The sequence below is a fragment of the Drosophila melanogaster genome, chromosome 3R (assembly GCF_000001215.4).
Source record: "Drosophila melanogaster chromosome 3R".
NCBI classification, from domain to species: Eukaryota; Metazoa; Arthropoda; class Insecta; order Diptera; family Drosophilidae; genus Drosophila; species Drosophila melanogaster.
In genome coordinates, this window is record NT_033777.3 from 12638340 (window position 1) to 12654224 (window position 15885).

Below are 15885 nucleotides of genomic sequence, written 5' to 3' on the forward strand. Positions count from 1 at the left end.
CTTGCACATTTTAATCCACGAGTAACGGGTAAAACTAGCACAAATGTCAGATACGAAATGAAGTTGCAGTTCTGTAAAAATAATAAATAATAATAAATAAAACGGATTAGTTCGGCCTTTTCTTACAATCATCCATGAAAAATGCAGTCATTTCTCATCCAAATGCTGCCGATATTGCTTGGAATTTTTTTTGTGTGGCTATCGAACAGCACAGCCTTATCTGAGGTAGGTGCAATAGTTGAAGAAAACGTAAGGATATTACCAAAAGGACGCTTTATAGGTGAACTGGAAGAATCACTCGCTTCACCGCATTCATCATCGCACAAAAGTAATAACTGCGGTAAGTACGTTGAAGTTGACTCCAGTTGAAAGCGTTAGTAATCCCTTTTCCTATAGGTGGACATCATAAGCAGTCACAACTATCCGGTGCAAACACACACTGTGGTCACCAGGGATGGCTACATACTGTCGGTCTTCCGAATCCCATCATCACAGCTATGTGCAAGTAGCGAACCAAAGCCAGTTGTTTTGATTAACCATGGCATGACTGGCTCCGCGGACTCATGGCTTCTAACTGGACCGCGGAATGGACTGCCCTTTTTGTTGGCCGATGCTTGTTACGATGTGTGGCTGATAAACTGTCGCGGGACCCGGTACTCCAGGAAGCATCTCAAACTCAAGGCCTGGCTCTTGCAGTTTTGGCGTTTTAGCTGGCATGAAATCGGAATGGAGGACTTGCCCGCCACTGTTGACCATATCCTGGCCTCCACGAAACGGAACTCTTTGCACTATGTGGGTCACTCGCAGGGATGCACATCCATGCTGGTGATGCTCAGCATGAGACCGGAGTACAATAAACGGATCAGGACCACCATCCTACTGGCCCCGCCCGTCTTCTTGAAACATTCTCTTTCGATGGGTCATAAGATAATGAAGCCTCTGTTCAACCTCCTGCCGGACATTGAGTTGTTGCCCCATCACAAGATGCTGAATTCCGCGGTATCAGCCATATGCAAAATTCTTGGCGTGAAGGACGTTTGCACTGCACTGTATCTCCTAACCAATGGACGAGTATCCCAGCACATGAACAGGGTGAGTGAAAAGTTGAGAGCAGGCTAATCAGGCTTATGTATACAACTTAACTACCTTTTTCAGACCCTCATTCCGATGTTGATTGCCACTCATCCGGCTGGGATTTCTAGCAGGCAGCCGAGACACTTCTTCCAGCTCAAGGACTCCGGGAGATTCCGACAATACGACTTTGGATTTGGAATGAACTATCTTATTTACAGACAAAACACTCCACCGGAATATCCCCTGGAAATGGTGCGTCCGCACTCCGCCATCCACATCTTCTACAGCGATGACGATGGAACCATCTCTCCGAGAGACGTCCTAACCCTTGCCAGCAAGTTGCCTTACGCAGTCCCCCATCATATCACGGATGAAACCTGGAACCATATGGACTTTCTTCTAGCTAACAACATAAATGAATTGATTAATAATCCAGTAATCAAGATTATCAAGACCTTCGAAGAAAATATTAAGCACAAAATTGGGAATATAAAGGGGGAAATAAGTATTGATGCACTTTTAAATGAATTTTAATAGTTGGGGAAACATAATTGTTTTAAAGAGTGTTGATAAATAATGTATATATTGCTATAATGTCGCATATTAAAGAGTAGTTAAAGTGAAGCTCACATTTGTGGTCATAATTAAGTATCTCAAGGAAATGATGCGAACCGAATTGTCAAATAATTATTTGCATGATTATACCAAAAAAGAGTTGTCTTCTTAGCAATAAAAGGATTTGTATTTTTATTTGGTCTAAACTATAAATTATTTATTTATTAATCAGTACATATATCCATGGTTGATTTAGCCGATTCAACGCGGACTCCGTTTCGTAATTCTACAATTTGTTTTTGGCACTAGTGATAGTTCTGGCTTTGATCCATCTACATCCTCCGACATCCTGGTTATCATCGAACGCTTCCATCAGCGTCGCCGCTGCTCGTAGCGGTTCATGGAAAGCACAATGTTGTCGAATATGTACTCCCTGACCCCCAATCCGCAGATGAAGTCAAAGTGGTTCCATCGCTTCCAGGGAACCTTGTACACGGCTTCCACGTTGGGCAACCGGGTGAGCAATCGCCAGATGTCCGCCGGCGCCACAATGTAGTCGTTTTCCGAGAAGAAGACCGTAACTGGCGTGGACACGTTCTCCAGCGCGTACTCCGGTGGCTCCAGTTGCTGATAGTGCAGCCAGTTCCGCTCGGGACCGTAGTCATACTGCCGGAATCTGGTGGACACATAGCCCTGGAAGTAGTGCATCAGCTGCTTCACCGATCCGCCCGCCGGAAAGTTGGCCATCAGGTCGGGCAATAACGTCTTGTTAAGGAATCGGGTGTCATAGCCAACGGCTGGCCACAGGCGACTGATGCAGACCAGTGGCTTTTCGTTCTCCAGACACGTCATCGATAGGAACTTCTTGAAGAACTTGTTCGTGGAGAACATCTCGACGCCCTCAAGCATCTTAGAGACATAGTTCCGTGTGCCAAGCACTGGACCAATGACCTTGGCCAGCCCACTCTTTGTATTGCTCACATAGGCCACCGGGGCCAGCAGGGTGGCGCTCTTGAAAACGGCATTATACTGTGGCATCATCGAATTGAGGACCAGGAAGACGGTGCCGCCCTGCGAGATCCCCACAAAGTGCATAGCCTTCTGTCCGGTTGTCCGGAGCACGTAATCCACCTGGGCTGGCAAATCGTAGACGCCCATCTCGTGCCAGCTGAAGTCCCAGAACTCCCGTTCTGTGGTGTTCCGCCACATGTTCTTCCGGCAGTAGATGTTGCCTCTGTTGTTTCCCAGCCACACATCGTATCCTGCTCGCCAAAGGAGGTAGGCTAAGGAGTCCTCCCGCCCGTTCAGCAGCCACCTGAAAAGGAGAGAGCGGTAATATAATCTGCAGTTACTTACAATTTAAGAACGGAATGCTATTGGAATACATAAAATACGGAGTTTCCCAATCAGATCATAGCCCTAAGATATCTGTTTTTAAATAATCGTTCCTTTTAATCTGATATGAGATAGTTGGAAGTCGTGTATACGACTTCAGCATTGGGATCTCCCAATGATTCTTATCTTCTGCAAGCGGAAGTATCCATTAGGAATGTGGTTTACTATACTACGCACACATCCGATGAGGCATAGAGTCCGGAGAGCAGGAAGACGACAGGGCGTCTCAGCAGACTGCCCAGTTCGGGATCCACCTGCGGGATGCGGTGCAGGGTGAGCACATATCCGTCCTTCGTCGTCACCGAGTGGCGCTCCACGTTGTAGCCGTCGTTCTGGATGCGCCGCACCTGCAACGGACCAAAGACAACGAACAGGTAAGCAACAGGTAGCCAAACTGGAGGCAGGAAGCGAGGGCAAGGCACTCGGCACACCAAAATCCGAAATGCAAACACAAATTGTTGGCCCATTCGGCGGTTGACATTTGGAGGCCACGCGACGCGTGCGTTGTGACACTTGGTTAATTAGAAATTCCACTGGCGAGCCGACCTGGGGCTTACCCCTATTCCAGTCCCAGCCCCATCCCCTCTTCATCACCATTCGCATTCGCACTCGACGATCTTGGCCAGGAACACCTACCGCATCTGTGATGATGATTTCGCGCGACTGACGCAGAGTGGCCCTGGACACCTGCTGCAATCCGAGCAGCGCCAGGCACAGCAGCACCACTCGCTCCCGTCGCATGGTGGTGGTCACCAGGATTATGGTTACATGAACGACGCACGCTGGGATTAAGTAACTGGGTAACCGATCAGAAGTCCAACCGGTTCGCAGTCGATCGCACCGAAACCGAAAATGAAAATGAAAACGAAAGCTGCCCAAGGATCGGCGGCTTTAAGACCAAAAGACAGCACTTTCTTTCTTTCTTTCGCTGCCAGCAGAGAGCTTTCAAAAACGCCGAAACTCAAACTGAAAACGAAACCAAGCCAAAACCGAAAACCGAAAACTGAAAACTGAAAACCGTCTGAATGGATATGAATGGGAATTGCAATCGAAGTGCCGTTTCCTCGTCTCCGGCTGCTCCGCCAGCTAGTGTTCGATCCGAATGTGCTTTATCGACTGCGCATGCGTCCGCCGCTCGCAGGGCTTGCCACTCATTTGAGCGGCTTGGCGGCGGAGCAGAGCTCCAACCGGTGAGCCACCTGCATGGAATGGCACAGTCGCTCGGCTCGGGTTACCTGAGCGCCCAGAGCAGCGGCGCATCCAAGAGTCTGACTCGGCAGCGGCCGCCGGCATACACTGCGCGTAATATCACCTGCTGCCGCCACCGCCCCCATCTCAGCTATTTGCCCAACCCTTCTCCACCAAGCCATACCCCCGCAAAAATCCAATCAGTTGGCACGCTGCCACGGCAATTTGAGCAATTATAACAGCTTAGCGAAAGAGAGAACGCTATCCAAAACTGTCAACGGCAAGTACAGTGGGCGAATGGCGCAGAAACAACCTCAAGATGAGATTAAATTGTAAGCTCCCCAAACAACTGAAGAAAGTGAAATTGACCTTGTCGCGTAGAAAAAACCCAAAGATTGCTTTGCAACATAGAGCTCAACTTTTGTGAATCATGTGTCCTAGAGCTTATGGCACTATTAAACATCTTTCTTTATCAAATAACTACCTACCACCAGAAGTTCAACATATCATATTTCTTAATTGTTTAACAATAACCCTAATTTATGCTTGCCAAAACTCTGAAGCTATAGAGCCCCATCTGTATTCCAGGAAAATGATTCACATCACCGATTGACAGCTTTGGCATCTTAAAGCTTTGTCATCTGATCAACCTCATAGAATGTTAAAGGGCCCCAACATCACTTGGCCATTCAAGCCACATGAAAAAAGATGGATGATAAACAATGATAAATACTCCCAATAAGCCCAACAATGTGAATGTGCTCACGTGCCGTTGAAAGTTATGCACATCACATACAATGCATTCATAAGCGACAATTGGTTTCGAGCAGTGTATAATTTTTTGGGAGCTACTTACTTACCTTCTTTTTTAGCCAATTTTTTTTTTGTTGGCTCTGACTGCGGCTGCGACGTGGTTTTTCGTCGCATTGTTGTCGTCGGTCGCTGTTTTGTTTTTTTCGCTGAATTGCAATAACCTGTTGCCTAATGAAAACGGCGGCTGCTTATTTAGGATGTGGCCTGGTCTGGCCCAAGTACTCGCACTTACTTGCCAAAAGGCATAAATATGTATGTACATGTATGTAGTAGGTACATGTGTGCATGTGAGGCATAGGCTTGGATGCCCATAGTCTTTTGGTGTTTATGTTTGCCCACTTGAAAGACAATCGACGGATCGCCCGCCAAACCGCCGCTGCTCTCACCATTCATTCAGCAGCGGATCGCTGGAGAGCTTTCTGTTTATTTATATCGCTTTTTAATAGCTCGTCAACAACTGCGCAAGGGGTTGGTTGGTACTGAACTGAACTCAACTGCTGTACACACGGCTTCTACTCCGTTTCATCAATGGACCTCTGTCGCTCCACTGCCCCACTGGCGGCATTGACCCACCGGCCGCGGCTCACGTACTGGACAACCCACCAAGCCGACGAGCGATTACCCAGTGATGTGGGGTACACAGTCGAGTGTACCATGTTGCCCACGGAGGTACTTGGCATGGAGTACCTTATCTTAAGCGAGCAAAAATGGATGAATATTTACTCTTGATATGATATTACGATCGTAGAACTTTTTCCTCTTATGATAAATTAAATCCGAAATTTAAAAATAATAAATATAAAAATGGTGCAATCCAAATGACCTGATAATTGCCCAATAACATTTGTTTAAGTACCGACCTTAATAATTGGTTTATGTATGTACCATTCATACCATGTAAGTACACATATACGTACTATGAAGTTTAGGAATATAAATTTGATTACTTATACTAATCTTATTCTTGGGACATTACTACTAAATTGTACTACCTTGATTAAAAAGGGTACCTATGCCATCGCTACCAGCATGTTGGGTAAACCCCAAGGCGGGTCGCTCATACATATGATTATGGCTCACAGCTCAAATGCCCATTTGTTTGGCGTTAAAACAGTTTACGCTAATTCCTATTGTGACACATGCGACAGTGTTTTGTCGCATGGATAAAGTAAACTGTTTGGCTAACTGGTTTCGACAATTAAACTTGGGGCACTTGAGGCGGGCAATCAAACGGCACTGGGTCCATGGGGCCAGGGGCAACTCGAAGGCATCTCCACGTCGTGTGACTTTCTTTCTTACTTGGTGCCATCTCGCATTCGGCTAATGGATTCTATGTAATTGAGGCCTAAACACTCCATAATGCATACTCCATGTCGCACTTCATTGCCAAATTTGTTTGTTTATTTGGGCCTGAATGTTTGCCCGCACAAGTGATAGTCGCGTGATGCAATCAAAGGGTATAAGTTATTATGTAAACAGGTATGGATAACCATCGGTAATTATGCGATGAGTTCATATTTCATTTAATCAACTCAGATGTTAATTTCCCTTTTTAGCTCGGTGCTTAAACCGCAAGTAACGGAGCTGCTTAACGATATTAACCGATTCAATTTCAAAACATTGACGGAAAGCCTAACTGTTGTGTACTAAATATGGGATCTTAACAATTATATGTGAAGCCCCACCCACTAAAACCACACTCATATATCTTCTCCAACTGAAGTGGTAAAACTTCAAGCGCCAAAATAAAAAAATACCTCAACATCGGATAGAGTATCCAGATACCATTGCCCCGAAATCGGAATCACTTTTGTTGACCGCAGAGTCATTCACTGTTGACAGCTGCGTGGTGTGAACTTTGTATTGAACTTGAAACTGGAGCTGGAGCTGGACAAGATCTGCATAATGCATACGATCGGATGGATGGGTTGTGTGTGTGTCGGTCACAATTCAAAGAGCGTTTAGCTTTTCCGCCGAACAATGAGCTGACATTTCACTTTAAGTGCTCTGCTTTCTGATATGCATTCGGTTGCGTTTTCTTTTTATTTTTTTTTGCTCTTTCTTTACCAGTCCCTATGGAATTGCCGGTCCGGTTTCCGGTCGACCCAACGAGGTTTATCTAATCCGAAAAGGGCGCTTATCATCAATGCGCTGCCATCCGCGTTGACGTCTTGGGCTCATAAATCTCAATGGTGATTGAACTCGGCGTGGAAGGAAAAGTGATTTTAAAATGGAGTCGATTTCATTTTAAAGCCATTGCCCATTAATTAACTAAATTACTTGAAAAAATATCTTAGTCCTATTTTTCTATTTTCAACATTTATTTTAATATTTAGCATAAGTAAGCAGAACAAAGATTGATAATAAATCAATTCTAGTGTATAATACACGTATAATGTTCAGTAATACTGGGAAACATGCAAGGAGATGGTAACTTAAATGGAAATTAGTCACATAAATATCCGTTCCATTTCTCGCTGTGTGGGCCAACTGACCGACGATGACTGTCACCAGCTCCTGGCCAAAGTGACGGGTTGGATGATCAGCTAGCTGTTAGATCACCTCGCTAATCCCCTGCTAATGGCTTCTTGATGCGTTCGTAACTAACCCTAACCAGACAGTGCAGGACGGCCTTGGCCAGGAGGCGATGCCAAGGAGAGTCTACCTGAGTGAGTAGCCATGGCTAATTATCCGACTTTGGCCCGCGCCTGCCTGACTCACAGGGGCAGCAAATTTACAACTGCCGCCTGGCGGACAAACAAGGCAATCGGCGGTCGTAAAAAACAGTCGAATGCCTACAAATGAGACTGCAAAGAAAATCTCAATAACAAAAAGCCGCCTCCCCACGACTCCGACGACAACAAAAGGAACCCTGAGGAGGAAGTGCCGTCGTTTTCGTCATGACTAAGCGTGGTCACTCAAAGGGAAACCAATTGATTCCTTCCTGTTCCCGTCCACTGTCCACCATCCATCGTCCATCGTCCACCGCATAGCCACGATGGCAATAACAAAATCTAAATATTTAACGACTAAATTGAATCTGAAGGCGCGCGCTCGCTCACTCACTCACATCAGGCAAATTTTCCGGCCTGACTTGGCTGGGGTTACCTGCTGGCATAATCAATAAAAGATAAACAGTGGGCCGACCGGCCAGCGTCTGCGACTCCAGCCCATTGAAATTGAAATGGCTACATCACGTAATGGAAAATGTTGCAGGGAAAGCCTACACGAAAAGCTCAAAACAACTATATATGTAGTTAGTACATGTGCGCGCACAGATGTGAGTAGGTAAAGCCCCTGTGGTCCATGTCGTTGACAACGGGCGTACGAGAAGTTTGGGCATTCTGTTAGACAGGCAGGCGAATCCATATAGCCAGCCATATCCACACACATCCATGTAGTCGGCAAGTAGTTGGTCGACCTACCAGACCATCATCCATTCAGTTACTTGGCCGGGAAAGACCCCCGTGGTCCGCAGCTCTCAGAAACTGGAGTGGCACTCCACCTCTTTTCGATTCTGCTGCTGCTCTCCGATTCAGACTGGGCCAACTCAGCCGAGTCAAATCATTCACAAACAGAAACCGGAGAGGCTGAAAATCAATTCGAGGCAGCTGTTTGGCTTGGTCATGATTAGCCAGGAAAATATTGATTCGCCATGTGAGAAATTGAGTTTGCAGCTGCTAAAATGGTCAGTCTTGAAGATGGTTAATTAAGAAGTTATAATGTTTTGTATTTAGTTGATATATCTATTTTTGTAGTTTTCATATCACAAAAAATTTAATTAGTAGTCAAACGCTTAAGAATGTGGTTCAGTGTGTCAAGTTACGATTATCTTGCGGTCAGAAAATATAGATTACCTCCACTTCTGAGTGACTGACTCATGGTACCTCGGCGATCTTATCATTTCCCTTTGAAATTCGATTTATTTTACAACTCCAATTAAGTTCCAAATCCGTGCTCCGATTCAATGCAAGTGATATCCAATATTTGGTTAGACCAACCAGCTCGGCCCTTATGGTTCCTGCTCTCCTTTGTGTAGGAGCTCTCGTATTGTACCAAATAAACAATAAGAGTGCCGGGCTGAGGGCAGTGGGATGGGGCTAGGGATAGCTATTGGTATAGGTATAGGGATAGTCGCAGGGCCTTAGGTAAACCCGACCTGAACAACTTCTTTAGCCGGATGATGGGGAGGGGGGAGAGGTTAAGAACGCCAGCGGTCGAATTGGATGCCAACCACTCTCACAATGAGGGGCTCGATGACGATGACGCTGTGGATGTGAAGTGCTGCTGCTAGCCATAGCCGGGCCAAAAAGTTGGTTTCAGTTTGCCTTTGCTTGGCTTGGGGCCGGCGCTAGGCACTTGCACTTATCAAACCAACATAAGTGGATATATATGTGTGTGTGTGTGTGTTTGGGGAGGCGCAGTTGGAGTTTATAGGGCCGGGCAGCCCACTTACTTGCAGCAGCAGAAGCAGAAGCCGCCTGCCTGCCAGGCCCTATTATTACCCGAGAGCAAATAAAGGCATATGATGGATCTGCCGGCGGCGGTAGGGGCAAGTAGGGTAGGTAGCTGGGACCGACGTCGTCATCAATATACGAGCGCAGCACATGCATTGCCTGCCGCAGCAGCAGCAGCAACTACAGCAACGACGGCAGCAGCAACACAAAATTCCAGAGCGCACGCGTTCTCAACTTTAGTTCTTTGCGAGTGGCCAACGCGTTCGGTCGTGGTGCGTGGTAGTCGGATGAGTAGTGAATAAACCCCGTGAAAACCGGAGTCAAATCGAAGTTATAGCAACAGCTGAAAGTCTCGAGAACAGGCGAATGCAGCTGTATTCCTTATCTACACATCCCGGTGTTTCAGTATCTGTGTGCGCATCCCGTGTTTGATAGTCTTGCTGTGCCTTGTGCGTGCGTGTGTGTTTGTGCGTGTTGGCCAGTTGATTTCGGGCCCGTCAAACTGGGAGCGACAACCTAATCAATCAGTCACTCAATATGGCCAGTATTTCTAAGAGCCGCGCCAGCAGCTGCTCCTCCAGAAAGAGGCTGCATCTGCAACCGGGATCGCTGCTCTGCGTGATCGTCTTCTGCCTGCTGGCTTCGTGCTCGGCTCAGCCAAGTGAGTATGAAGTATGAATATAGTGAGTGTAGTGGGTATATCTCCACGGAGCTGTGGAGCGGTATCTCCAGCACAGGCCCCATCATCGTGATTGTCGTAATCACTTGCAGTGGCTGGTGGCTGCTGCGGTCGCATCAGGCCTTTGACTTATATACATATCTGGGGGTCTCCTCATCGTCTTCTTATGATGCGGTGTGGCTTTATAGCGATTTTCCTTGTCTGCTGGGCTTTTGCTTGACATAATTCAAAACGAGCGTAATTATGTCTGTGCCGCGGAAGAGACCCCCCTTTTGCAAAAAACCCCAAACGGTGGCACTTGGGTGTCATACTTGGTGTACTTATGAATGCCCATCGGCAGCTGCATTTCATGCTCGCCGGCAGCGTGCGAAAGTTCAATAATGTTTGGTAACAGGCCAATTGAGGCGGTCAAACACTTCAAATTGTGCGATAAGGAGAAGATATCGTTGCCCCCTTTGGGCTGGGGGATAAACTCGGGGGAGAGTTTAATGGGAATTGGGTAGCGGCAATAAAATTTCCGTAGTCTGGGGTGAACAAACCCATATCGCATTATTAAATTATCAACGGACACAGCTCGAAATTAAAGGATCATTGATCATATGGCGTGCTGCCATGCTGTGTGTTATGTGTTATGTGTTGGACATGTAATTTCTCTCACTTAAACAGCACAAAACATAATTCCTTGGCCACACCCATCCCGAATTAAAGGAACTGACAGCTGACACTGGCCTACATCTAGCCGAATATATATGTACATATGTACATATATCGTACATCTGTATCTGCCATCTGGAACTGCAACTGCGGCAAACTGCGTAGCCCAGCCGAAAAGAAAATCGATTTATGCTTGTATTTTTCCTTTAAATGCCATTTTCCTCATTTGGCCGCCTCTTTGTTTTCGTTTGTGCGGCATGCTTTGTCCCATTTTAAGACCCAAAGACAGTTTCTGCTGATATTGTAGCTATTCGTTGTTCTTGGGCATTCGATGCGTTCCCAAGGGATTTGGAATGGAAATTGGTCATGGGCATGGGCATGGACCGACCGCCCATGCATATCTCATGCAGAGCATCTAATAATTCCGATTTTCCACGAAACGAGTTGCATCTTAGGGACAGGGATTCACTGGATGGGGGGCAGGGGAATGGAATAGATGTCCCCTCATAAATAAGTCAGCTACTTTATAGGCACACAATGCGACAGGCTGGGCGGGTTGCCCGGTCTCGTTGGTTTGTTTATTTGGTTACTAATTTGGGATTCCTCGATTTGTTGCTTGGTGTCTGCTGTGTGTGTCTGGAATTTTAATCACTCCGACCTCCATCCTACTCCTCCTCCTTTCTCATCCGTCCAAGTGGCCATGCATTTTGAGTAATGGGACGCGGGCGTACATATGTACATGTGTCTCTGGAGGAGAATTCGGGTTGATCGAGTTGCGTTTGGCTACCAGGCGGGGGAATCTCGACCTGGGACCCAGTTGTGAATGAATGTGTGAGAAAATGTGCATCGATGACAGCGATGATGAGCCGCCTTGATGTGGCTATGAATGGGCCGTATCGATGTTGCGGCTCATATGTACATACATGTATGTCTGTAATGGATAATATCCAGAAAGATGCCCATCTATAAAGCATTAAGAATCCATCGAAAAGGCCTAATGGCACTCGTGTGGAATATGGCTGTAATATTTGTTTATTAGCGCGTTAAATGGGAGGTTTATCAATGTAGCGGTTCGTCCATTAACATCGTTCGAAAATACATTTTATTAATTTCCGCTTTTAAATGCATTCTGATACTTTTTGGGGGAAAGTTAGGGAGGAGCTCTCAATATTTTCCAAGCCTATTTCCATTTCTGGTTAAGTACTTGCGACGTGTTCTCAGTTTCTTGGGAGAAAGCCGAGCCTAGTCATCGATGTAAACTTAATTATTCAGAAAGTTCATCACGAATTTTCGATGCTGTTTCCCAATTAATCACACATTTTTTTAAGGGTCATATTTAATTCTTGTTAAATACTAAAAAGATTGTTATTTAACAAGTATCAAAAACCAAAAGCCTGTGATAACAATTGAATTGGTCGCAGAGCGAATATTTTGTGGTCCTTATTATATTTTAATACAATTTTTTTTTTAAGAATTAAATTGATCTGCACTATTTTACATTTTATTGACATTTTACATTGAGCTTACTCTTCTACATTTTACATTACCATTACATGGGGTGGGTGTACTGGCTACACAAATAAAAGCAACTATGTGAGACAACATTGGCGTAACAAATGTGGAAAAATCGTAACTATTTTGCACATTTTCTCGTTTTAGTCGAGTCAACCTCATTGCCTGCAGAAGTGGACGATGTGGAGGGTACCACAATACTTCCCATCCAGTTGGAGGAGAGTTCACCAACACCAGAACCCATTATCAAGAATGAAACAGCTACTGCTCTTCCTGTCGTGGAACTCAAAGTAGCTGAATCTAATCCTGTAGATCCTGTTGAGGCTACGGATAATTTTGTATCGGTTTACGGCGGAAATCTGGAGCAGGATATAAAGAACGACGTGAACAGCGAAGTGGAAGATGCGCCCTCTCCGGTGGAACCAATCATCGAGGAAGTTCAAAAAGTGGCAGAAGCTGAACTTGAAAATCATGAAATTAAGCGTAAGTTCTATTAATCTTTCAGTTGGAAGAAAGTTTGCTTAATTTATTATTTACGCAGTTGCGGTCCAAAGTGCTCGGGAGCCCAAATCCCTGGATGCTGAAGAGGAGTCAAAGACAATCGATGAAGATCGCTTGGAAAATCAAGATAAAGCGGAGACAGTAACGGATAACATTGCCGTTTCCAGTGAGCAGATGGAGAGCCACATCAGACCATTACCCAACGTGACCAGTGACCTGGTTTCCGTGATTCTCAACGAAGACAAAGCCATCACTGAGCAACCGATCACCAAAACGAACCTTCTGGCTTTGGAGCAGGAGCACGAGAAATTCGAGGAAATTGATGAAAGTACTACAGTGCCAGTTTATGAGGAGCCCAAGCACCAAGTCACCAAGAAACAAGGCGTTGAGGACCCATCTACCGTTGAAATTCCACCTGAGGTATCTGACGAACAACACTTTGATCCTTCCGAGGAACCCCAGACTGTTCGCGACGAACGTAATCTTGAAGAGCACGACGACAACCAGAATGAGATAAATGAGAACATCATTGAAGGGGAGGAGGCTCCAGCCAAAACGTCAACCACCGCAGGTCCCTTGGTCACCGTGGAACCCACTAAATCGATTACCGAGCCAAATGAGGAGATCGAGAAAAAGGCGGAAGCTGAGGCTAAGGCGGAAATGGAGGAGCAAGTGGAGGTCAACACTCCTTCTGTAGACGCAACTGTGGTGGCAGCGGATCCTGATGAAGCACAAGATGAAGTAATCGTTGCTGAAACAACAGTAGAAGCTATCACAGAAGCTGCCAAGATTGTTGTGGAGGAGGAACCCAAGGAAGATGTTTCAGTTCAACAGGAGCATCTAAAGGAACAAAGAGTCCAGACAGTTTCCGAGTCCAACCGTCAAGCAAGTCCCACCGAGGAACCAATCAAAGAAGTGATCTTTCCAAAAGGTGATGATGAATCCCCGGTAGAAGGGGATAGCTCCGAATCGGATGAGAAACCAACTGAGAGAGCAATAGTGGATGACGACTCCTCGGAGGAGCAAAACGAGGACGTTGTGGATGAGGGAAAGTCCTCTTCCGACGACAGCACCGCCACTCCGCTGGTCTCCTATCCCCCACACGATGCTGGCCAAACCTTCGATAGCAACTCGGCTGACGAACACTCGGCCCAGCTGTCCGGAGCCACCAACTACCGGTCCACCCTGATCATAGCCCTGTGCTCCGGCACAGCAGTGATCTTCATCGTGGCCTCGCTGGTCATCTTCGTGGTTTCCTTCCAACGGCAGCACGGCACCTTGGACATTGAGATGCAGGAACAGCGTTTGGGCAAGGATATTCAGGAAGAGGACAATGTCCAGATGAAGCTGCTCGATGTGGATCTCTCGTCGCCCGTCATTCTGCCGATGGGCAACGAGGAGACCGATGAATGCCTGTAGACTCTCTCAGCACGATGATGCCAACACCATGGTGCCCTGTAAATATTTATTAACTTTGAGATTTCGATAAAAAACTTCAGGCTGTTTCTTTGGCCGGATGTTCATTTTGGTTACTAAATTGTTGACTGAGAGCAGCTGCAAGCTAAGCAAACGAAAACTCGAATTGAAACGAAAGCATTTGCCATACTGTTTAATTTTAAATGCACTTTAGCCACTAAGAATTTGCAAAAGTTCGACAAAAATATTTATATTTAGACTTTTATAGAGTTAAGCTCTTTTTTATTGTGTCTGATGGAAAGTCAGAATAAATAATTTCGATTGGTCAACGTGTGGAGTATCTTTTGGGCGGTTTTCCTTAAGCTTGTTGCATATTTTTTGGCTGAGTAAATGATTATGTATGAAATGTATGCCTATTCAGTTCATTCATAATCCTATGCAAAGAAACTGAATCTTTATTTTTTTTTTGTTTTATATTTATGTCGACTATACCTTTAGTAAATTAAGATAGACCAAAATTAAATGAACGAAGCCTGCAGCTAGAAAAACTTTGATATTTGCAAGGCTCTTAGTTAAATAATGTTCGATAATATTTTGGCTGCTTTGGTAACAGTTTGACGGAAATATTCTGCAAAAGTTATTGCCATTTTGGCATGTCATAAAACTTAAGCCAAAAAACAATGCCATGTATATTAACTGTGTAAGTGATGGCCAATTAGTGAAAAAGCTAGTTTTCTGAGGCTACCATGGCAGTTAAGTTCCGTAGTTTAGCCTCCGAGTTACAAGGTGCATATTTGTATGTCCACAACTACCCATTGGAAAACTGTTGCATTATGCATCGGAAAAATATTAAATGTGTGATTGCTTTGAAGTCAGTTCCCCTGCCCCTCAAGTCCCAAGATTAGACTAAAGGTCAACCAGAAATGATTTACGGCTAAGCTACATAAAAGTCAGAAGAAATGGCACCCGCACGCCTAATTGCTTGTCAGGCGTATTGATCAAAAGCTCTTTTGCGGGCATTGCGGGCGGCGCTCTTCAAAGTCGATTTTTAATTAGTTAATAACAAATGGAGAGCAGGGCGATCAGAGAGCGGCAATATTACTTACTGCTCGCTAGCAACATAATAAACAAGAGCATGCTGAACTCCCACCCGTCTTCGGTCGGCACTCCCATCATTTCAAATGCCGCTCCGCTTTTCATCGGAAAATCGAGTGGCTGTCGCTGTGTAAATGAGCTTAATGAGCGAAATGAAAAGGCGCTCGCTTCGTGACCGAATGAAATAAACAAAACGATTTTGAGATTAAGAGCTCGTCAATTCGGATATGTATTTGTTTACGCCGGATTATGCAAGCGCCCGCACAGTGGTCTTCGATTTCGATTTCGGTCGCCCGCCAAAGAATCAATTTAAAAGCCATAAAACACCAATTGACAGCCTTATTTTCTCGATTCCATCGAATCCAAGAGTCAATTGCTTAAGTCGAACGCCCTGGATTGGCTCACTTGGAAATCCAGCGACTCAACGACGTCATTGTCTGCTCGACTTGGCGAACTAAAGTGAAATGTTAGCCGCTCAAAGTCGCCACAAGTCCATTGTAATAGCCGGGATTGGGTTGCCAAACCATCCACGGATGAGCAACCACG

General features: G+C 45.6%; 3 protein-coding genes and 1 long non-coding RNA gene across 4 annotated transcripts; 2 read left to right on the top strand and 2 right to left on the bottom strand.

The window, feature by feature from the left end:
- Positions 1 to 141: 141 nt before the first annotated feature.
- Positions 142 to 1694, top strand: CG11608 (uncharacterized protein; the record flags this gene model as incomplete). The annotated part of the gene is made up of 4 exons (NM_141961.4): positions 142 to 225; positions 281 to 340; positions 397 to 1092; positions 1156 to 1694. 4 exons carry the CDS (start codon positions 142 to 144, stop codon positions 1606 to 1608), a joined length of 1293 nt encoding a protein of 430 aa, NP_650218.3. The 3' UTR covers positions 1609 to 1694.
- Positions 1695 to 1823: 129 nt separating this feature from the next.
- Positions 1824 to 4143, bottom strand: CG6753 (uncharacterized protein). Its single transcript, NM_141962.4, has 3 exons — positions 3661 to 4143; positions 3202 to 3371; positions 1824 to 2944 (listed from the first exon to the last, which is right to left on the bottom strand). Exons 1-3 carry the CDS (start codon positions 3763 to 3765, stop codon positions 2002 to 2004), a joined length of 1218 nt encoding a protein of 405 aa, NP_650219.2. The 5' UTR covers positions 3766 to 4143; the 3' UTR covers positions 1824 to 2001.
- A 3236-nt stretch (positions 4144 to 7379) lies between these two features.
- Positions 7380 to 7738, bottom strand: lncRNA:CR46351 (long non-coding RNA:CR46351). The gene has a single exon (NR_163202.1). It is a non-coding gene; the product is annotated as a long non-coding RNA:CR46351 (long non-coding RNA).
- A 1980-nt stretch (positions 7739 to 9718) lies between these two features.
- On the top strand, positions 9719 to 14571 carry Dtg (Dpp target gene). The gene is made up of 3 exons (NM_141963.3): positions 9719 to 10143; positions 12475 to 12810; positions 12869 to 14571. The coding sequence occupies exons 1-3, from the start codon at positions 10020 to 10022 to the stop codon at positions 14245 to 14247; spliced, it is 1839 nt and encodes a 612-aa protein (NP_650220.2). The 5' UTR covers positions 9719 to 10019; the 3' UTR covers positions 14248 to 14571.
- The last annotated feature ends 1314 nt before the right edge of the window (positions 14572 to 15885 follow it).